We start from the raw sequence: 22731 nt of genomic DNA on the forward strand, positions 1-22731 counted from the left end.
CTTTAAGGTGGTATCATTTTGTAGAGGAAAAAAGAACGGACTCGGGAATCCACGACCCCCGGTTAGAACGCCACCATTGATTCACCACATGTGACTCTGGGCACCTTACTCTACCCTCTCCGGCCTGCATTCTAATCTGTAAAATGGGGATTTAACCCACCTCACACCATTGTTGAAAGGCTCAAATAACAGGCATTCAACAAATCTCGCAGTTTTGAGGGAGTCCCTGTTTATTAAAAGAATGTGGTCACAAGTGGAAGAGCCTCCAAGGGAAAGCAATTAGTCACTAGGCTCACAGACACATGAGCCCGGTGTTCACGTCTGAACATGGAACACGCTCAGGAGACTGCAGAATCCAGTGACCACTTAGCCTGACCTGGTTCACCCTGAACAGCTGTGCAGAGGCAGCAGCAGGCCTCAGTGAGAACCGGAGAACCGGGGCCAGAACACCTGGCTTTGTGGTCTCAGTTCAGCCACTTACGAGCTGTGCCACCTGTGGTCTCAGTTTACACATCTGTAAAATGGCCTCACAAGACACCTTGCAAGATGGTTGTGAGCAAAGCAGCCAGGCTGCATCCAGTGCAACCTTTGAAGTGATATTAGCATACTCAAGGTGACTTTCTAGCAGTGTCTTCTGGGGAGGCAGAGCTACAGGTGTGTAGACAAAGAGAACAATCACCAGCGGAAGGTGTGACAGCTTCCCCCTCTGCCAAGTGTGTGCCATCTAAAGCTGCTGGCTCAGTCAGCAGCACCAAAGGTGGCCTCCCATCGGTCTGGCCTGTCCAAGCCTCAGGAGCAAGCCATTGGCCATATAACAAAATCCTGCAGGCTCCTCCCAGTTCAGGTCAGATTCTACTCTAAACCAAGTCCTTTGTTGAAGGGGACTCAATCAATATGCAAACGTCCCCGGATGTAGCACATAGCACCCCTACCTTTATTTGGGGGATTCCTTGTAAATGAGACTCCTGGGTCCTCTCCAGAAAGCAAGTTCGGATGGAGGGAAGAAAAGGGGAGCAGAGAAAACTAGAACCATGGCACCAGAAGACACATTTGCCAATTTCATAATTTTGCATAATGTTCCCTATCTTTATTTTTAAACTGTGCTTGTATGGTTTATTTTAGAAATGCTTTTGTGCTCTCATACAACTGTGGTGAGTAGGGGGGAAGGCACTCATATTTTACATTTAAAACCCAAGAAGCACAATTTCTACCTTTCATTTCAGAGGAGGAAAGCATTCACCTAAGGTTCACTGCTGGCTCATGAACTTGCTCAAGGGGTCTGTTAATATGCTTTGGGATGATGGGGAGTAAACAAATAAATCATTTACAATGACTACTTGTTGTGCACATTTTCTTTTTTTATAACTGCATCTGTATTCTGCTTCTCTGTTAGGTTAAGTCACAGTCCAGTCCCCAAATCCCTTAGGTCCAAAATGCAAGGTCCAAGAACCTCCTACTTAGGCGAAACAGCTGCAGGCACCTACACCTTAGGCAGCAATGAAAAACAGAAGGTGAGCCCTACAGCAAGAATTTGGAAGTCTGAGGATGCCCTGACCAGCGGCTGTGCATCCACCCAGAAAATTCTGTGACAGGCTGTGCATGCATGTAGTTCCTAGGGCTTTTTTCAAAGTTTGTCCAAGGTCTTCATCAGCTTCCCCGAGGATTCCAAGAGAAATCCCGTAAGAACAGCATCAGTAAGGCTCTCCTAGTGGCTGGAGGGCTTTCAAGTATATCTGTAATTGAAGACGGAGCACTGTATGTCAAGGGGGAAAATTCACCCACCCCTGCCACTAACCAGTTTCTTAACCTTCAGCAAATCCCCGAAACATTCCATCCCTCAGTTTCCACATCTGTGAAAGGAGGATCCTGGAAGCTGAATGATCACTTAGCTTCAAGACTCTTAAAAATGCCAAGATTGTGAGGTACAGCTTCAGCAGACACAGGGAAAGATATCAAAAAGGCCTGCACAAAATCCTGCCTGTTCCCAGAAGAGCTGCTTAAAATATTCGCCACTGCCTTCCTTGGAGGGGTCAAAGATAGAAGCCACCTCTCATTTCCTTCTCTTTCTTCTATTTCAGAAAGCCAAATTTGAAGCTTCACAATAATGCCCTTTCAAGGGATTTGAACTACGAAGTTCATGCAAGAAATATAGGAGCCCTGTAAGGATGCATGAGAAGCTCGAAGGAGTGAAACAGAATTTCTCTAAAGCTTCACTACGAATCATGTAATCGCTGCAGCCACTTCTTTTAGCCAGTATCATCGACATCTGTTAATGTATGTAACTGATGACGATTAATTATGGGTGTCGTGAAGATGGATGTTTTAATGTAGTCCTAGAAGTCTGGCGCTCAAAAATATTGCTATTACAGGAGAAAAAGTACTTCCCCTCATTCTGTGTCTTTCTTTTGTACTTTGAATAATAAACGTCTGATTTTCACAAAAGTGCAGGTGAGGTGGAAGTCCTCAACCCCTTAGCACTAAACCTTTATCATCACATGAGGCTCAATTTCACTAAAGGCAATTTTTTTCTTTTTTTAGTTGATGCACTTATATATATTCTGTCATACCCTAGCTAGGCCATGATACCATACATTTTCAATCTAATTATCTGACCCCGTAAGACCAAAGCAAACTTCTATGTCAGTTGCTTGGGGAGCAAATTAAACTGAAGACTTTTCAGAGGCACTTGCTAATAAAGAAGAGAAGTGGATGAAAACTGATCGTGTTTTTACAAGCCATCACCAAATGAATGAGTACAGCTCTCCCGGAGCAGTCAAAAGCCCATTCCACAGAAGGATAAACTGATGTTCAAGGTGACAGATCAAAAGTCATAAGTAAGAAGTCAGACTTACATGACTTGGACAACCTAACTTCACTATCACTTCCTTCTCTAAAACCCTGAAGGGACACTAGCATTGGATTTGAGTTCTGCATCTCAGATATGCATGACAGACTTAGAGAAAGCAACAGAGAGCAAAGGAGCGGCTCTTCGTTCTGAGCCCAACACGCAGTTGCTGGCTGCGCATTTCTCACGGTGTTTCAGGGCTCAGTCTTTATCTGCATGTGTTTCAAAGGCAACACTAAAAGGCGATGATGTTTGCAAGCACTGTTACTCAGTGATCAAGAGTTCTGACAATCGGGGGAGAGGAAGGAGTTAAAACTCCAGGTAGACCAGGCTAATGAACATAAACGTTCCACAGCAGCATCCCGTCCTACTGAGCAAGGTTAGAGCTGGAAAGTATGCAAAAGGGGAACATGAAAAACATCCAGAAGTGCCTCTGCTAAAGAAATCCCTGCTCGGGAGAAAGAGCAAAAAACTTGGTTTCCTAACTAAATGCCACTTTTCAGATGAGACCCAATCTTGAGGGCCTGACCCCTTGTGGTCTCTAAACATAAACCAAAACAAGAGTGTGGGTGTCAGATTTCCTGGCCCGATCCCAAAGAGGTCAAAAATTAGTTACATTTAATTGGCAAAAATTAGAGGTTCTAGGAAACCAACCCTTCCTTCCTTCATTGCCAAGCTCTAGAAAAAGCTTCAGTGGAGAATGTAGAGATTTAATACTTATTTGGAGGAATAAGAAGGTAAAGAAGATGATTGTTCTATTGGATTGAGGGTGTTTCCCAAAGAAATGTGCAATTCAGATTTCCTAAACTGAGAACTCAGCTCCAGCCGCTCTGGAAGAATGAGGACCACCGAGACCCCTGCACAAAATTCAGTGAGAATGCTTTAGAAGACACTGAAGGGTTAGACTTCATTGCAAGTTACTCCACCATAAGCCAGACAAAGAAATTCCTGAAAGGCTACAAGCATTTTTTTCTTACAAGCACCCAAAGGAACAGGTCAATGTAAATGTTGTGGAAACAAAGCAGTTTATTACTAACCATAGTTTGTTTCCCTTGTGAGAAAATTTTAATCCATTGCAATTGCATCCAACATCCACACACAACTGCCCCTGAAGAAGGGGGAAATACAGATTTCATAATTGACCCTAGCCTCGGGCTTTCTCTTATGCTTGGAAAGCAAGAGGTGTTGGGGGTTGGGGAATTCGAGTGTTTGATACTTTCTTTTTCACTGTCTATGATCGAGGATAGGAGGACTTTAATTTCCCTTCCAATCACTCCTACGGAGGCCTGAGTGTCTGAGGAAATCCACAGACAACAATCAAACCTTTCATTTTCAGGACTGCTTCCCACCATAGCCCTTCCTGTGCCAATCAGGTCTGCGAAGCGTTTCCCCTATTCTGCATTTCATGAATCAGTTGCAAAATCTGCCAACCTCTGCCAGTTCCTCTTGTACTCGGCTGAGAGGTTCCCCTTCCTTCCCTGGGTAGCACAAGGCTGCTCGGGTTTTTAACTGGCGTAACGTGGAAATGCACTGTAGGAGCTCACTAACTCTTTCACAGCCAGATGCAAGTGAGAGTCTGGGGCTCCGACCCCACCGACTGGGGAACTGGCCCGCCAAAGCTCAGGTTAAAGCAGATTTGTGGAAACTAGCTTTGACCCCCAAATCCCGTGTGTCAGTTACTGTTCCTGGAAGGAAAAGGAAGAGAAAGAAGGGCTACAAAGTATCCAACTCAGTTACTTAGCAACTAGACAAAACTTGCCTCACTACTGAGGGTAAGGAGGCATCTCATGCCCATTCAAAGAGTAAGTCTCCGATTTACATGCAAATAATAAAGACAAAAGGGAAAGGAAAATCTAAATTAGCAACTGGAGTTTACAGCAGTGGGGCTGAGGCCCAGATTTTAAAAACAGCTTCTCCCTAGGAAGGAGACAGGATACAAACATACACATGAATGAATGAATGAGTGAATGAATGAATGAATGAATGAAAGATCACAGGCCTAGATCAGCTTGAGGTATCCCTTCACAGAGGCCAATGCCCCAGAGGGTAGGGGAGAGACAGGCACTGAAAGTTTAGTAGCTAAAATTAAAACACTTGCAGCGCTAACACAAATTTAAGGCTTACAGAAATTTGACAACTGGAGGCTGGGAAATCCCCGGGGAAAACAGACCCCCGCCCCTCCCCCCCCCCCCCCCCCCCCCCCCGCTCGTGAGAAAAACAAATAAAGCATCAATCTTGGGATGGAAGTTCTCCAGACTGTGGGTGGATTTACAGCCTCTTCGGGGTCCCTAGACCTCCTCACAAACACCCTCCCGCACCCACTAAAGAAGCGGTCTCCAAACTTGGAGCAAACCCACACCTTTCATAGGAGACACATGGCCCTGAAGGGTTTCCAAGCAAGAGGGAGACACGGGCGCCTACTTGGCCCACGACAGTGCTCGGGCTTTTCCGTTGGCCCGAGGAGATCCAACTGTGGGTCCCCAGCTCCTAGCCACACGCCAGAACCAGGCTGCTCAGTCCCAGGCTGAGAGAGGGCCCCTCGGCCGCGCCCCATCCCCCAACCTCACACCTGGCCCAGGTGGGCAGGGCCCAGGGTGACCGGCAGAGGCCCGCCAGCTGAGCCACTTACTTCTCATACTCCGTGTTGTCTCTGTCACAGCGAGAATCCTTGTGCTTTTGCCAGTCTTTGCCATGCTTGCAGGTGGTGAGGAGCACCACGTCCTCCCCGTTATGGACGTGATATAAGGCATTCCTGGTGTCTGACCCTATCCCTGTCAGGTACCTCTTCCCCTTGAATACCAGCATATACTTCCTGAGAGGAGGGATGGTGTTAAACTTCAAAAACCCCCTCTCCCCTCCTGTCCTGGGATGATCCTTAGAAAAGAGGGGGATGGAAACATCAAAGTTGGGTCGGAAGTTTTCAGTACTGATGCTGGCTTTGGCCAGCATCGCCTGGCCGATGTCAAACCCCACGTCCTCAGTGTAGTCAGGCCAAGTGCCGGAATATAAATTAAAAATTAAATGATTCCTACCATTGTTCCACAAGTGGAGACTCTGCACTTTGGATCTCAAATTGTGCACATACTGAGGTGACAGCTGGTCTCTGTCTAAAGTATCCAGACTCAGGACAAAGAGGCACGCCTGGCTGGGGTCCGAGGTGTAGAACCTGGAGCCCTCGATGGCCGCTAGAATGTTTTGGTAACTTTCGGCGATTTTCTCCCCTTTTTGCTGCGGGTACACGTAGACTTTGAAGCCGTTTTTCTTGCAAAGGGTGAAATCGAAGCAGGACTCCATGCGGCACTTCTTGCCTTTGTAGATGCTCGAGTTGGCGTCTCGCTTCTGCCGGGGGGATATGTGCACGCTGGAATCCTCGTTTTCCAATTGATCCCAAGGAACGAAGGGGCGCAGAGCGTCCGGGAAGCGGGGCCAGAAATGATCCGGACTCGGGTGGTGCAAGCCATTCCGACCGCTGTGCTCTTCTCTCCGGCTGTGGCTCCTTGATGCCCTAAACTGCAAGCCTCCGAAATAAAACAAAAGGGCGAGACAAGAGCCAGCTGAGAGCAGGATGAAATAGCGTTTTTTGGCCTGCATGTGTCCTGCCTGGGTCAAGAGGATTGTAAATAAACACAAGAATCACCCAAGTTTCCCAATCAACACTTTCAGCTCCAGTCCGCCATCTTCCCGCCTGTAAAGACTTCAAACTCTCCGCTCCCACCTTCTCTGGATGCCTTTCCCCAAGCCGTGGACTGATCCAGCGCATGTGGGCGATTTCTTTAACTTTCTCCCCTTCGGTCTTTCATCTTTGGGTTGCACAATGGTCGGGAGAAAGCGGGGCTGAATATTTCTCACCCCGGGCGGACGAGCAGCGGACTGTAATTTTCTTGCATGCAACAAGACGGAGGAAAAGAAAGAGAGGGGGGAAAAAAAAGCTCCCGATGCCCAATCAATGGCAAGACGAAGTGATTTCCTTGCCTCTCGGATTCCTCTCGGCAGCGTGGAAAACGAGCCCCGGGAAAGCAACTTCAACTCATCCACACTCCCGTGCAGAGCACTCCGGTTCCAACAAGTCAGCCGATCCCCGGGTTCAGCCGGCTAGTGCATCTTGCAGCTGGGGCGCCGTAACCTCACAAATCCCTGCATCTCTCTTTATTCCCTTCTGCAGCGGCTCCAAGACTCCGGCGGTGTTTACTCCTGCGCTCGCGGGGCCGGCCCCCGGGACGCGCGGCGGCCCGGCTGGAGGCGGCGGCGGCGGCGCTGGGTGACGGCGGCGGCGCGTCCTCCCCGCGGGCAGTGCCGGCCCCGAGCGGCGCTTCGCAGGCCCCCGCGCGATCGCCGCCGACCGCCGCGTTCGGTCGCCGAATGTTACCCGGTTCTGAATGTTACACTTACACATTCCATTCCCGACACGACAGCGCTGACCTCATCCATCCACGCAGCCCGCGCTTCCATTGGCCGAGCGTCACGTCCGGGGGGGGCGGTGCTTCCGCTGCGCCCATTCATAACCCCCGGCCGCCGGCAGAGGCGCCGGCGCGGCGCGGGGGCGCGGGGGCGCGGGGAGCCTGGGGCGCCTCGGCCGCGGTCGGCGGGCGGAGCGCGGGGCGGCCCCGTGCGAGCCCCGCGGCCCAGAGGGCGCCCGGGCCGGTACGCGGGCCTGGGCCGCACCGCCTGCAACCGCCACGCCGGGAGCCAGCGCCGCCCAGAGGCGCCCGAGGGCGCGCGGCCGCCGGCGAGGCAGGGACCGGCCGGCTCTCCCCGGGCGCCCCTGTGAATCCCGTCTTCTAGGCTGCCTGCCGGGAACGCCTCCCCGGGCAGGCGGCAGGGAGTGTGCGGGTTCCTGGGGAAGGATGCTCGAAAATGGAGCGGTGAGGCGAGCCCGAGGGATGGGGAGGAAAGAAAGACTTCAAAGAACGCGACCGCTGACCAGAAGGAAGTCTCTCCCCGCCCACCTTCGACCCTCTGAGGACCAGTATTTTAATTTCTTACCAAGCGTTTAAACAGCTCCCTTATTCCCTACATAGCCCATCTTTGCCTTTTCTGTCCCCAGAGACACACCCCAATCCCCCGCCCCCGAAAAAAATAAAGAGGAAATCTTATAATCAAGAGGAGTCGTTGCAATTCATGTCTGTTTCTGTGCTGAGAAAGGACATCTATTCTAAATTCTCATTACATGCACATCCTTTCCTTGCTTCCTGAAGCCCCTAGTCTATTCTGTAGAAAGCTTCCAAGAGATCCAATCACAGTGAAAAAAAGATTTTCTAATGGTTAAAGAGGAACTGGTAAATTTAAGCTGGTTCCAGTCCCTAACGTGATGTTCTCTTTTTGTAGCGGTGGGGTGGTGGTTTCTAAGGAGATGTCTCTTAGGAATGGATGACTAGTAGAACTGCCAACTGTCCCAGCTGTACAAGGGGAACTTGAGGCAGGAAATGACCTTATTTCCAGTTAGTGCAAGACGGTTGGTCCTTCTTTGGACTGCCCTCCCACACTGCAGCCCCAAGCTCCAGCTGCCCCCAGGGAACTTCATTAGCTCAGATAAAGACCTACAGCCTCTGGAAGGTGTCCTCCAGGCCCACAAAGATGTGCTAGGTCCCAAACAAGGTTTCTGGTCAAAGCCACGCTTCCGGGCCTCAGAGCCCGATTTCTGCTTTACAGAGAACATCTCCCACCCACCTTCTTCCCTAGCTGAAGTCTGCAGGGTCTGGCCAAGCAGGACAAACAGTTGCCTAGGGCAGCAAGCTGTTTAGTGATTGTTTATTATGGGAGTGACTGAGAGCTAGGGACAGACACTTCCCAGCTTCCCTCAGGCTGTAAAAAAAACTCCAGCAGGGCGTGGACGAAGGGCATGGTTATAACAAGGCAGGGTGAAATGATCCAGTGGAAAATTTTAGACATTTGTTGTTTTAGATTTGTTTTAATAAAGGGGGGAAGGGGGCATGGGTGGGACATTACTGTACATTCCCAAAGCCTCTCCCTATTTCTGATGAGCTAGCTTTTCCAGATTTGATCTGTACCCCCTGCACAATTCGGAGAGGCCTGGGACAGAAATGAGGGTCCAGTCATCTTCCAAATATGATGACAACGATGCAGATAAATGAAGTGATTGAAACCACATGTGACCCTCGGTTCTCTCCAGCCTAGGGTTGGGAGCCTGAGAGCAGCCACCCAAGGCAGGGATCCTTCTGTTGAGATCAGCATGCGGATTATCTGGGCCCTATGAGAAGTTGGCATGTGGGGATTTTAGCTCCCCTATATCCTACCAGTCGTCCTATGTGACCTTAGGAGGAGCCAGCTACCATTCTTATTCTTTCGCATTCTCTTCCCGCTTTGGCACACGTTTCTAGTCTTGCCTAACCATTGCCGATCCCCTCATCCCATGTTCCAGGGTTACCCAGCCCCACTGTCTCATAGTGGCGTATGTTGTTCGGGTACTGAAAATTGAAGAAAACCTGGATTCAGATCCCAAATCTGCCATTTACTAGTGCCTTGGGCATGTGGCCTAATCTCACTGAACCTCAGTTTCTCATTTAAAAAGTCAGAATAATTAACATTTTTTTTTGCCAGCCTCTTTGAATTTGTAAACTGTAAATTGTTCCACACATGTAACATTTTTTGCCTAAGTTCCACATTTCAAAATCCAACTGAACTCTAAAGTAGCCCCTGAAAATGGCATCATCATTACATCTCCCTGTTTTATTTTCTCCCTAGCCCCTTTCATTAGCTGAAATCTTTTATTTGTTCATTTGTTTACTGTCTGTGTTTCTTCACTGTAAGAGAAGCTGCCTGAGAGCAGGCGCCCTGTCTGTCTTACTCCTGAATCCCTAAAGGCTCGGGGTAGTTCCTGGCACGTAGGTGCAGCTCAATCACCGATGTGAATGATGAATGAATTACTAAAATTCAACCTCACCACTTGAACATGCTTGAAAGGAAAGCCCACCCCGCCCTGCCTCGGCAGGACTAAGTCTCTTGTTCACAACAGAAATATTACTAACCAGGAGTATCTTAAGAGAGGGCAAATCCGTGCATCATAAATCCTCCAACATTGTATGTCAGATGGTGTAATGCCTCTCTGGTCAAAGCCCTTAAGGCATCTCTGTCTCTGAATAAGAGCCTAAGCCCTCACAATGACCCATAAGCTCCTTTAGGATCTTCTCTTTCATCTCCTCCCCAGATGCCTCTCACCTCATTTTCCTGCCAGTAACACTCCCCCCATCCCAATCTTCCCTTTCTTCTCCAGCCAGATTGGTTTCCTTCCTGTTTCTCATATGTACCCAACATGGTCCTGCCTCAAGGCCTTTGCACATCTTCACCTCTGCCAGTCTGCCCCCAGTATCACATGACACACTCCATCACTTCTTTTCAGTCTCTTTTCAAATGCCACTTTACTGTTTGAGGCCACCTCTGACCTCCCTAAGTAAAACAGCAATCCCTCCCTCATTTTCCGACCCTGTCACCCCACTTTATTTTTTTTTCTTAATGGTAATCAACATCTACCATACTATACGTTGATTGTTAATTTATCATTTATCCGTTGTATCTAGAATATGAGCTCCATGAGGCAAGGATGTGGTCTTTTCTCTTTCATATCCCCAGGACCTACAACAATGCTCATCACTAAGTATTTGTTGAAGTAACGAATTTGAACCCATTGTCTATAGAGCAAACAGAGAATGTTCAAGGCTAGAGTTCTATTGCAAAACACACACACACACACACACACACACACACACACACACACATCCCTACAGCTGTCCCACTGTTCAAGTCTTGCTTAATTTCCTCTTCCAGGAATAATTCTTTCCCACAGGTGAAAACAGCATGGCACACATGAAACCCAGAAGATGGGGATTCTCATCTTGGTTCTGTCACTTACTCTATAACCTTGAATGAGTCCCTTCACTTCTCTAAGCTTTGGATTCTCATTGGTAAAATCAGGAGTAACTGTATGTTTGTATATATATATCATGCTCAGCTCAGTGGACCACTGTGAGAATCAAATGAGAACAAATGGATAATGTATGAGAAAGCTCTCTGCAGCCCACAATGCACATAGCAAATGCAAGGTCTGGTCATCACACTCTTGGACAGATATGGACACAAGTGCATGAGATCATGTTTCCATGCTGACAGCATTAAATACATGAAATATCACCTACCAAACACAACAATTTCCAGATGCTTTATAGACTCTGGAATGGTCATTGACTGTTGTAAGCAAACAGGAAAAGGGAAGAAGGAAAACTCACCAATGGACAAAAAGAAGATTTTTTAAATGTATAAAGCACCAAAGGCATAAATGTTTTTCAAGGGTCTATAATTATATTTGCCATAAGAGAAAATAATTGACTCCAAAATGGGAAAACAAACTAAAATACTGAATTTAACAAATATTTATATTCTGTAAAATGTAACTGTAAGGTTGAGGGGTAAGGCAATCCAATCTTCATATAGTTATATACTTTTTTTTTTTTAATTTGATGTGGGCACCAAAACATATCACGTTTTGGTGATGTGTGATGGGGTCTCTGACAGTAAGTATACCTGGAAGGCTGGAGCCCCTCCTGGGTACATGCTGACTGACTGGTTGCAGAAGACAGAAAAGACCAAAATGGCTGAAAAGAGTTGGGACATTGTGAAGGAGTGGAAAGATTCCCAACCAGGAACCAGGAGCCAGGAAACTCAGGGAAACCTGGAGCATATTGCTTCTGAATATCAGGCCTTGAGGGTTCCACCTGGAAAGCACAGAGTAGGACTTGGTGATACCTTTCCACCTGAAACAAACATGCCCTGTTTAGACCAAGGGGATGGAGAAGGGATGGACTGGGGAGGAAGGAAGTGGCAACCCGGCTGAAAAGGGAAGGAAAACTGAAGCGGAAGCGAGAGGCCCCATCAGGCCTCTAAGTCAGGGCAGCCAAGCAGGAAAACTGACCAAAGGCCAAACAAGGGCAATTCTCCCACGGGTGTGTTAAATCCTGAACCAGCTGCTTTATATACGTGGTCTCTGTAATCTCACAAGGTTTCCAGGGCACGAGTACTATCCTTATTCTCTGTCACAAATGAGAAAACAAAAACTCAATCTTGGGAAGGGACTCCTGGCCCTCCCTCCCTCTCTCCCTCCCTCCCTCCCTCCCTCCCTCCCTCCCTCCCTTCCTTCCTTCCTTCCTTCCTTCCTTCCTTCCTTCCTTCCTTCCTTCCTCCCTCCCTCCCTCCCTTCCTCTTTTCCTCCCTCCCTTCCTTCCTTCACTGAACAAATATTTTTTGAGCATCTGTTCTGTATAAGGCATGGTGCCAGACACAGGCAGAATTCTCTGTTGCAGGGGGCTGGCCTGTGCACTGCAGGATGTTTAGCCACATCCTATCCTCTACCAAACAGGTGCCAATAGCAGTCCCAGCCCCACCTGGATCTCTGGTTGACACCAAAAACACCTCTAGACATGGCTAAATGCCCGTAGGAGGCAAAATCACCTAAACTAGTTAGATGACTTACCCAAGGTCAGGTGATTTTCAAGCGGAGAATTTAGAATTTGACATTCATCGTCTGACTCCATCCCTGGGCTCTGCCACAATACTGCAGCTCCCTGTAGAGAGTCTAATTTATCTCCTTTCTATAAGTCAGCCTGATTGAAAAAATCTCACAGACGTTAATTTAAGAAACTTTTATTGGGGCGCCTGGGTGGCGCAGTCGGTTAAGCGTCCGACTTCAGCCAGGTCACGATCTCGCGGTCCGTGAGTTTGAGCCCCGCGTCAGGCTCTGGGCTGATGGCTCGGAGCCTGGAGCCTGTTTCCGATTCTGTGTCTCCCTCTCTCTGCACCTCCCCTGTTCATGCTCTGTCTCTCTCTGTCCCAAAAATAAATAAAAAACGTTGAAAAAAAAATTAAAAAAAAAAAAAAAAGAAACTTTTATTATGAACTTATGTACATACAAGGCATGCTTCTAGATACTTGGGATCCAGGGTATAAAAAGTAGATAAGGTGTCTCCTCTCATTCTGAGGGGGGAGATAGTAAGAGAGCAAATAAATAAATAGGCCAGATAATTTCAAATAGTTCTAATTAAAGGATTACGGCACAGAGTAGGATGAAGTAGAGCAGGGAAACTCACTTTAAGAAGGTGGCTGGTGAAAGTCTCTCTGAGGAGCTAGCATTTCAGCTGACATCTCGTTGCTGAGGAAAGAGCCCTGGGAAGAGTGTACCAGGGAAAGTGTCTGGCTGGTACAAAGGTCTGGAGGCAGAAGTGCATTTGAAAAATTAGAGGTGGTTTTCAAACTTCAGCGGTCACCAGAATCACCAGATGGGTTGGTGAAAACATAGATGGATGGGGCCTGCCCCCAGAGTTTTCTGATCCAGTAGATCTGGGGGTATGACCCAAGAATGTGCCTTTCCAACAGCTTCCCAGGTGATGCTGATGCTGCAGATCCAGGGACCACACTTTGAGAACCACTGAGAGCATGAGCAGAAAGGCTACTGTTCTGGGAGTGTGCTGAGTGCAGGGAAGAGGGTCACGAGATAACATCAGAGAAGTTGCAGGAAATTGAGCATGCCCTGGCACCGCAGGTGGGTGAAGTGTTGGCATTTTATTTTCTGTGGTGTGGGTAGGCCTTGGAGACTTTAAGCAGGGGAGTAATAGGATGCAACTTCCGTTTTTCACAGCTCCCTCTAGCTGACAGTATGGCAAAAGTGGAAGCAGGAAGGCAAGTTGGTGTATCTAGTACATATTTTTGAAAGTCTTTATTCCTTAGCATAACAACTACTGCAAACCAGGATAGCAAACCAGGAAGGGAAGGAGAACTTCAAGTCTTGTGTTCATGACCCAGAAATGATGACAATCAGAGTTGAGCCATAAGGTCTAGTCACTGGACATTCAGCCTGTGATTCCTAATTAGGCAAGATAGCTTGCCTTAGTATATACCAAAACTGCATGTTTAAATTGAGAATTCTTTTTATGAGAATAAAACTCCAGTGCTTGATATGCTGATGTTCTATGATGTTAACATAGAGTTGATACAGTCCAAGCCATATATATTTATATTTAACTGTGCCTGTTGTATGTGTTTAATAACTTGGAACTGCTATTCCCAGTGACAGGACATCGTCTTGTTGGTGAATGCTTTCTGAGGGACAAAGAGTGACCAAGATGTTGCCCTTATGGAAGTCTGGATGCCATCCTAGGAGTCTTATAAAAGTTTTACTGACCCCTGGTGGAAGACACAAACATTCTGCCCTGCTAGCTTGTCTTGGTAACTTCTGTTTTCTCCAAAGACTTTCATCCCTTTAGCAATGCATGGCCTTCTACAGACTCAAACCTCAGGCGTAAAACAAGACATGGGAAGAAATGATCACAATAAATCTGGCTCTATGGTGTAATTTACTAGAGGAAGAAGTGGCTAAATTTGTGTGGGTCCCTATTAACGGGTGTAGATCTGTTTAATAGATGGGTGAGAGAGAGAAAATAAGAGATGGAAACATCAACTATGGAAGGTGATGAAATCAGGAAGTCACCCACTATTCGAGCCAATGTTTCCCATTAGACTGTAACACATTTTATTATGCAGTAGTCTGTCAATGCTCCCTTGACCCGCCCTTTTTTTCTTTTTATAACTTCTGATACCCAATAGAACCAAGTTTGTCTTATCTTCTGTCAGCAGAATTTTTTTAATCACCTGACCCTTCTAGGTTACTATGGAACAATAATTACTGATGCTCACAATGGTAACTGTGAGACCCCGTAGGATCATAACTGCCAACTTGCTGGAGGGAAGTTATATCATGTCTAGTCCTATTTCAATGATTTAAGTGCACTTCATGATTGTCAAAAATTAAAGTTAGTGAACCATGTATAGTATATTTTATTTTCAGAGAGAGAGCGAGAGGATGCAAGTGGGGAAGGGGCAGAGGGAGAGGGAGAGAGAGAGAATCCCAAGCAGGCTCTGCAAACGTCAGTCACCCAGGCACCCCATGGGGTAACTTGTTATTAGCACAGTATATAAGATGGACTCTAGAGGTATTTGAATGGTGTGTTGTAGAGGGCGCCTAGGTGGCTTAGTTTGTTGAGCATCTGACTCTTGATTTCAGCTCGGGCCTAGATCTGACAGTCTGTGGGTTCAAGCCCTGTTAGGCTCTGCACTGACAGTGCAGAGCCTGCTTGAGATTCTCTCTCCCCCTCATTCTCTGTCCTTTCCCTAATTGCACTTGTGTGCGTTCTCTCTCTCTCTCTCTCTCTCAAACAAACAAACAAACAAACAAACAAAACATTGAATGCTCCCTTGGATGCTCCAAGCTTGTCTGATCAAATTTCTTCTATTCCTATGAACCCTAGATTCTTGAAGTCTTAAGGGGAAGTCTTCAGGTCAATTTCACAGAGACTAGCCTTTCTAAAGAAGTAAAAACGCACACATACGTCTACAAAATTCTGCATGTCTGGAGACTCATTCTGAGAACTTACAATCTAAACAAACAAAACCATTCCTCTAATTATAAACTGTGCCTAACTTTAGGTCCACCCTAGGACATCAACCTCCCAGTAATTCTAGCTCAATTTCTGTCTCCTTACACTTCTGTAGTCTTCATTTCCCAGAGACTGATCACATTGTGGAAGTGCAAATAGCTCGGGAACTATAAGAGAAAGTTATGAAGAAGGCTAGTATTTAAACATATTTTGGTACATTTATATGTAAATTTCAGTATAAGCTTTGTCTCTCTCAAAATCTGAATATTTAAGTGTCACAAAAGTAGACTAAACATATACCTTCTGGCTTTAAGTAAGCCTTGAGAAGGGAATTGCCCACAGAACCATAATTCATGATTTCTCTAATTGTTCTCTCCTACTGGGGATTTTAGCCTGAGTTAGCCTACCTTAGCTGCTGGCCCAATAATTCCTTACGATGCGGGGAAAAAATGCAGACTTTAGTCTTATTTAAGCCTGGAGAAGCCTGGTTCCTTTCTTGTTCTTTTAGGCCTGTGGGGACTTGTTGCTAATGGGAAACCCCGGTCAAAGACTTCTCCAGGCGCAATGCAGACAGGCCTCACTGCTTTGTAAAATGTCTCCTCCCCACTAGTTCTTGTCCTGACCCCACCCCTGACCACCTCTCCATCTAAGCTCACATCTGACCTGTTACCCCCACCCCCACCTTGGCTTGTCTGATGTTGGAACTCTTTGCAACAGGAACTGCCTATTGCTATAAATTCCATGCTGCTTTGACAAGGAGAATGCTAATCCTTTCGAGTTTAAGAGCCCACCAGATCTGCTTTAGGGGGAGACCACTTACATCACCTGGAGGGCATGGGACTCTACTGTAGTCCTGACCACATGAAGGAGCCCTGGATGGGGGGAAGGGGCCCCTGAGAATGAGCTCCCGCTTGGCCCACAGCCCAGTTCCCGTAATCGTGGATACTGCCTCCTGGCTGTGACCTGGAAAACCTTTCTGATATTTCCCTGTCTGGTCGGGTGTTACAGTGTCAGTCTTATAGCCGTCCAACTGTATACACTTCTATTCGTGCAGGATATTTACTTAATGAGCTGCATTCCGTTGGAGGCAGGGGAGTAGAGTTGTCGAACAGAAGAGCTTTGGAGCCTGACCACCTGGATCCAGTTACAGTTCTACCCCAGACTGGCTGTGACGTTAGGCAAGTTCATTAAGGGGTGTAAGCCTCAGTTTCCCCATCATCCCCCCAACACACATACACAATGATAATAACTACTTCAGATGTACATGAAATAATGTATATAAAACACTTAATCAGTGCCCAGCACCTAGGTGGAGGGACTTAGTAAATGTTAAATGGCATAAGGGCCTCCCCCCCCCCATCCCTTACCACTTCCCCAGCAGCCCCTTAGAGTAAAAGTGACTCGGTTTCACATTCTGTTTTTTCAGCAGTTTTGTCTCCCAGAATTTGAATTAATGTCCTTCATGATTAAGATTGACATTTCAGCAAATCATGCTGAAGTGTTCCAGTGGCTGGGAAAGGACATGTTCATTCATTCATTTGCCCACTCAATAAATATTTATTGAATGCCTACTATGTCCCAGGGAGGGCACTGGGCATGCACCATGTGAGGTAAATGGACCACATGTTAGCCCTTAGAGTAAAGTCTACTCAGGGAGAGGATGGTGAGCAGGAAAATAAACTAATTAAGTTAATGCCAAACTCTTGTGCTACTCAGGAAACAAACAGTGCCCCGACATGGAGGCGTTATTTAAACAGAGTACTCAGGAAGACTTCCTTGAGGAGGCATTTAAGCCCATACAGGAAGGACTTGCAAGGACTGAGGGGAGCAGAGGGAGGGAGTGGGAAGAGAAGCCTTCAGAGGGACAAAAGAGCAGATGCCAACATCTGAAGGTCAGATAAACTAGGCTGCCTGATCTAGGCATAGGAAACGGGACCAAGTGGCTGGCATTTTGTGAATAAGACACCCAGGTCCTGCATTCAAGCAGCTTCTGCCAAAGGAACCTGTTTGTGACGATAGGTTTGTTTGTTTTCCACATAACAAAGGAAGCTCAGAAAAACTGAGGCGAGGCACTGGGGGAGAATCAAGCCCATATCCTCTATTCTTTTCCAACCCTCCAACCACCCCACTTCTTAAGCCTCTCCTTAATGCTTTCATCCTCGATAGAACTGACATTTCTGGGCTCCAGAAGTCAATCCCAGCATCTTTAAGCCATTATTATGTGTATTCTTCTATATGCCTATCCCCCTTATAGGAGAATAGTCCCAGAAGAAGCGGACCATGTCTTATTATCTTTGTAACCAGCATCTGGAATTATGCCTGACCCTTTACATGTTTGTTGAATGAATGAATCTTCACTAAATTTATTCTACTCATTATTGCCAGGCAATATGCTAAGTGCTTTAAGTATATTAACTCAACTAATCCTCTTTATATTACCTAAAGATATGTACTATTGTTAGCAATACCTCACAGAAGAAATGGAGGCACAGAGAGGTTACGTAACTCACATAGCTCTTAGAACTAGAAGGAGTTGAGCTAGGATTTGAACCCAGCCAGCCTGGGTGCCAAAGCCCCTCCCCTCCGCCCTGTTAACTTAGTCACGGCAGAGCTTCTCAAACTACTAGGCATGAAAATCAACCGAAGAACATGTTAAAATACACATTCCAGGGCCCCCCTTACACAGATTTCTGATTCAGTACTTGTGTTAGGGTCTGTTGCTGCATAACAAATTAACCCAAAGTAGAGGCTTAAAACAGCAAATGTTTATTATCTCCTACCTTCTGTGAGTCAGTAATCCAGGCACAGGTGAGTTGGGTTCTCTGGCACTGAGTCTTTCACAAGGCTTCCATCAGGAGGTCAGAGGCCGCTGTCGTTTCAAGGCTGGACTAGGGAAGCTCCAATCCCACGCTCACTCACATGGCTGTTGGTGGACCTCAGGTTTTCACTGGCTGTTGACCTGAGACATCAGTTCTTTGCCACATGGGCCTCCCCAAAACGCTGTTCACAGCCTGACAGTAGGCTTTTCTCAAAGTGAATGAGAGACCGCATCCAGGACTATAGCCAAATCTTTTTGTAACCTCCTCTGGGAAGTGACATCCTATCACTTCTGCCTCGTCTTAGACATTGCCTACCACAGTAGTATGGTGGGGGACCCAAGAATTTGTATTTCTACCAAGCTCTCAAGAGATGGTGATTCAGCCAGTAGAGGACCACACTTTGAGTAGCACCAGTGTGCTACCCTGGGAGGGAGGAAGAGAGAGGCTGGGAGGGAGGGAGGAAATGGGCAAACCAATGAATACCTATTTACCTAGGGCCCCTCTCCACCTTGGTCAGTCCTCACTGTCACCTATACCCCCTAGGCCCTATGAAAAAGTGCCAAGAAGTTGACTGTGAACTTAGAAAAACCGATGTCCACAGTGTCACTCCTTGGATAAGGATGGCCTGAGCTGAAGTGGATTCATCCTGTTTTCCACCTCCTACAGTCCTATGTTAAGGGATGTAAAACATTCCCCGACAGCCAAAAACCTTGCCTAGTGAGTTACAGTCTCACAGAGCAAAGAGGGATGATTTTTAGAGTTTCTCTTTCCTGCTCCCTGCGTTTAAAAAAATACAGTGCAAGGAGGACCCTTTAACTCCACTAGGGTCTTTAAGAGCCTGACCAAGCAGTGATGGCCAAATCCAAGGAGACTTGCTCTTCCTACCCAAGTTAAACTGGACTCTCCAGTCGGTCTTGCCCTGGAGTAACTTCTCTCACTTCCCAAACCAGGCCCCATTTGGGCCGCCTGCTGCCAGGAAGAGGCAGGAGAAATCAGCTCCAGGAGCAGGGCCTCAGCTCCTGCAACTCCAGAAACTTCATGCGAGGCACACTCCCCCTTCCCTGCCTGGATGGAAGTGGAGGGTGTGCTGGTGCCGAACAGCTGCTCAGGGTGCAGGGAAGCAAATGTTACTAAATATATGTTCTTACTGTATACTGGCACGTCAAAAAAAATTATATCTCCTTGTTCTCCACTTGGGTGTTCTTTAAAAAAAATTCTTCACACAAGCACAGTGCACCTCTCAACTCCTGCCCCTGACTGAAGAATCCAATTGCAGTCTAATTTATTTTTCTCCCCACACCCTTAAAATAAATGCCCTCTTGTCACATTCTGACAGCTTCTGGTGCATTCTACCACTCCCACCACATCCACGGCTTGGTCTCAGAGTCTCTTAGCCTTTCAGGCTTGTTTTCAACACCAGTCTTTCTCAGGGAGGCACTCAGGGTAACGCGCTTGAGATTGCCAGGGAGGGAGTCTCTTTAAGATGCAAGCAAGTTACCCCCAAGTTAGTGCCTTCCGTCATTCCTGCCTAAACCATAAATCAATTTCCAGAACACTATAAAAATATTACATGTATTATATGCGTATGACATTTCTGTGTGTGCAGAAGTATGACCTTAAATCAGATCATTAACATTATGTTGTCTGGGATGTTTCTATCAGGAAACTAAGTTACTCTGTTCATTCCTTGCCCAAGATTCTGTAGTAATGCTGCTCCCACCTTATTTCAATTGCTGGTTTACACATCAGAAGCCTCAGAAGGCTGTTAACTTCATAAGAACAAGGATGATCTACTTTTCACCCGTTTCCTGGACACCTCGCATGGCACCCTGACACCCTGTGAAGTGCTCCTTAAATTTGTGTTGGATGAATGAATGGAGTGAATCCCTAATTTTTTTATCTTTTTTTTTTTAATGTTTATTTATTTTTGAGACAGAGAGAGACAGAGCTGAACGGGGGAGGGTCAGAGAGAGAGGGAGACACAGAATCTGAAGCAGGCTCCAGGCTCCAAGCTGTCAGCACAGAGCCCGACGCGGGGCTTGAACCCACGGACCGTGAGATCATGACCCGAGCCGAAGTCGGACGCTTAACCGACTGAGCCACCCAGGCGCCCCGAGTGAATCCCTAATTTAATGTAATGCAAATTTACTAAGAGTTTCAGAAGAGAAAAGAATTTTTTAAAAGATTTCTAAGTAATCTCTACACCCAAAGTGGGGCTCAAACCCACAGCCCCGCGATCAAGAGTCTCACATTCCACATACTGAGAAAAGACAGTTTTTAAAGGGTTGGAAACAAATACCACCTGAAAATTAATTAGCCTGATAAATCATCTTTGAAATGACACAGGCTGATAGGGAATGGGATTTTCTTTACAGTAAGTTGATTTTCACTCATTTTAGAATCAGTAGGAGGTGGCACACATTTAGAATTACTATATTTCCGTAAGCCCATTCGCCTCATTCTCACTAGGTTTGCTACTAGCTAGGGCTTATTTTTAAGACCAAATCCTTCACCCAAGTGTTCAATTTATTTGGCTCTAAGGAGCGGTCATTAACTGTCCCAGAATGAGTGTGCCCACAGTAATGGAGTGGCCCCCTGGCCACCAAGTTCTGCATCCCAGCCATCTTCCTGGCCCTGCTCCAGGTCTCCTGAGGTGGCTGGGCTTGGAGGCGAGCTGCCAAGGTCCAAGGCTGTGTGCGCGTGTGTGCGTGTCTCCTCTGGCTTCGTGGCCAGTATCATCAATAAACTGCTTCCCGCTTTAAACCTTTTAAAATAAAGGTTTCTCTTGTTGGACAAGAAAAGAGGAAATTTACTATGAAACTATACTGCCAGAGAAAACCAGTTTTACCCCTTAGAAGCTGGAATGACTTTTTCCTACAATAACTCTAAAGTCTGAGAGTGATTTGGCTCTTGATGGCCCCATGGTCAAGAGAAGAGAGGGAGTCTTCTCCCTTTCCCCCACCCCACCTCCAACTACAGGTGTGCGTCTAGTCAACCACGTGAACACAACTTCACCGGTGGGAGGGATCTACATTTCTATACATTCCTTGTCCTCCTGCAGACACTCCTTTCCCTGTCTTACAAACAATAACTGATTTTTAAAAGTTTCTAATTTTGATTCTGAAATGATCATAAAGAGTAAACTTTAAAAAACAGATTGACAAAATACGATAGTAGTAGATACAGAATTACACTTTTCCATTCTCTGGCTAGTTTCTGATTCAAGTAACAGTACACTCAAACTCAAACGGGCTTACACAACTTACCTTATTGCTAGCTTTTCACTTAACAGGTGGTCTAGAAGTTGGCATTGGTCGGAGGAGAAGGTCAGCAATGCCAAGAAGAATCCAGGGGTTTTCCGGCTTCCCATTTTACCATTTCTTTTTCTTTTTTTCCGAAAAATGTTTTTATTTTTATTTTTTATTTTTATTTTTTTTTTTTAACATTTTTTATTTATTTTTGGGACAGAGAGAGACAGAGCATGAACGGGGGAGGGGCAGAGAGAGAGGGAGACACAGAATCAGAAACAGGCTCCAGGCTCCGAGCCATCAGCCCAGAGCCTGACGCGGGGCTCGAACTCACGGACCGCGAGATCGTGACCTGGCTGAAGTCGGACGCTTAACCGACTGCGCCACCCAGGCGCCCCCGAAAAATGTTTTTAAAGTAAACTCTACACTCCACACGGGGCTTAAACTCACAACCCCAAGATCAAAAGTCACATGTTCCACTGACTGAGCCAGCCAGGTACCCTCACCCCTGGCATTTTGCCATTTTTAACGTGTCAGTGAGATCTGCAACAATGATACAATATGTCTACCCCAGTTCCAGGCATTTTGTCTTCACATAACCCCAACCAAAAGCTGGAAGCAAGGGGAACCACAGCAGCTCTGGCTGTGTCACTCTCTTTCTTATTAAAGAGGAAACTTGTCCCAGAACATCCCACCCCACCCCAACATTCCCCTTACATCTCATTGACCAGAAACAAGTTACATGGTTACCAATCACCAGCAAAAGAGAATACAATAACCATGGTTGTCTGTATTCATCTGGGCTCTGCAGAGAAACAGAACCCATAGAAGATATACGTGTATTTATATTTATATATACATGTTATATTTTTGCTTACAAAGAGATCTGTTATAAGGAATTGGCTTACGTGATTATCAAGGCTGGCAAGTCCCAAGATCTGCAGTCAGCAAGCTGGAGACTCAGGAGAGACGATGGTGTACATTCTAGTCACAGACCAAGTTTGATTCTGAAGACAAGAGAAGACAGTCACAGAGAATTTTCTTTTACTCTGCCTGTTCTAGTCAGGCCTCCAATTGACTGGATGAGGCTCACCCACAGTGGGAAGACCAATCTGTTCTACTAAGCCAACTGGTTCAAATGTTAATTTCATTTACAGACACTCCCAGTTGAGCCAAATATCTGGGCACGCCATGGCCCAGTCAAGTTGACACAACTTAAGCAGCACAGTGACTTAGACTGAGAATAGTCCAGCAGAGCCGAGCCTGCTTTCCCTAGCATGTTACTGCTCAATACCGAAACAAAATTTTGATTGTGTTAGCAGAGAAGAAAAATGGATAATGGATAGGCCACAGATAGTGTCTTCTGCAGTTATTTATGTGTT

The 22731-nt window shown here is 46.6% G+C and overlaps 1 protein-coding gene and 1 long non-coding RNA gene across 3 annotated transcripts in view; both read right to left on the minus strand.

Moving 5' to 3' along the window:
- The window catches only part of EXT1 (exostosin glycosyltransferase 1), a 287788-nt gene extending 280655 nt beyond the window's left edge, over positions 1-7133 (minus strand). Inside the window, exon 1 of the mRNA XM_058698893.1 lies at positions 5475-7133. Within this exon, the coding sequence (XP_058554876.1) occupies positions 5475-6436 (962 nt within the window). The 5' untranslated portion in view covers positions 6437-7133. The remainder of the gene's footprint in view (positions 1-5474) is intronic.
- A 5625-nt stretch (positions 7134-12758) lies between these two features.
- The window catches only part of LOC131494473 (uncharacterized), a 49613-nt gene continuing 39640 nt past the window's right edge, over positions 12759-22731 (minus strand). The window contains exons 4-6 of one of the 2 annotated variants that reach the window (XR_009253421.1): positions 22258-22356; positions 12940-13059; positions 12759-12826 (exon numbers count right to left, since the gene is read on the minus strand). This is a non-coding gene — a long non-coding RNA (uncharacterized LOC131494473). Of the gene's footprint in view, positions 13060-22257; positions 22357-22731 lie in introns of both variants that reach the window. The other variant, XR_009253420.1, reaches the window with a different exon arrangement.

The sequence above is a fragment of the Neofelis nebulosa genome, chromosome 14 (assembly GCF_028018385.1).
Source record: "Neofelis nebulosa isolate mNeoNeb1 chromosome 14, mNeoNeb1.pri, whole genome shotgun sequence".
Lineage (NCBI taxonomy): Eukaryota > Metazoa > Chordata > Mammalia > Carnivora > Felidae > Neofelis > Neofelis nebulosa.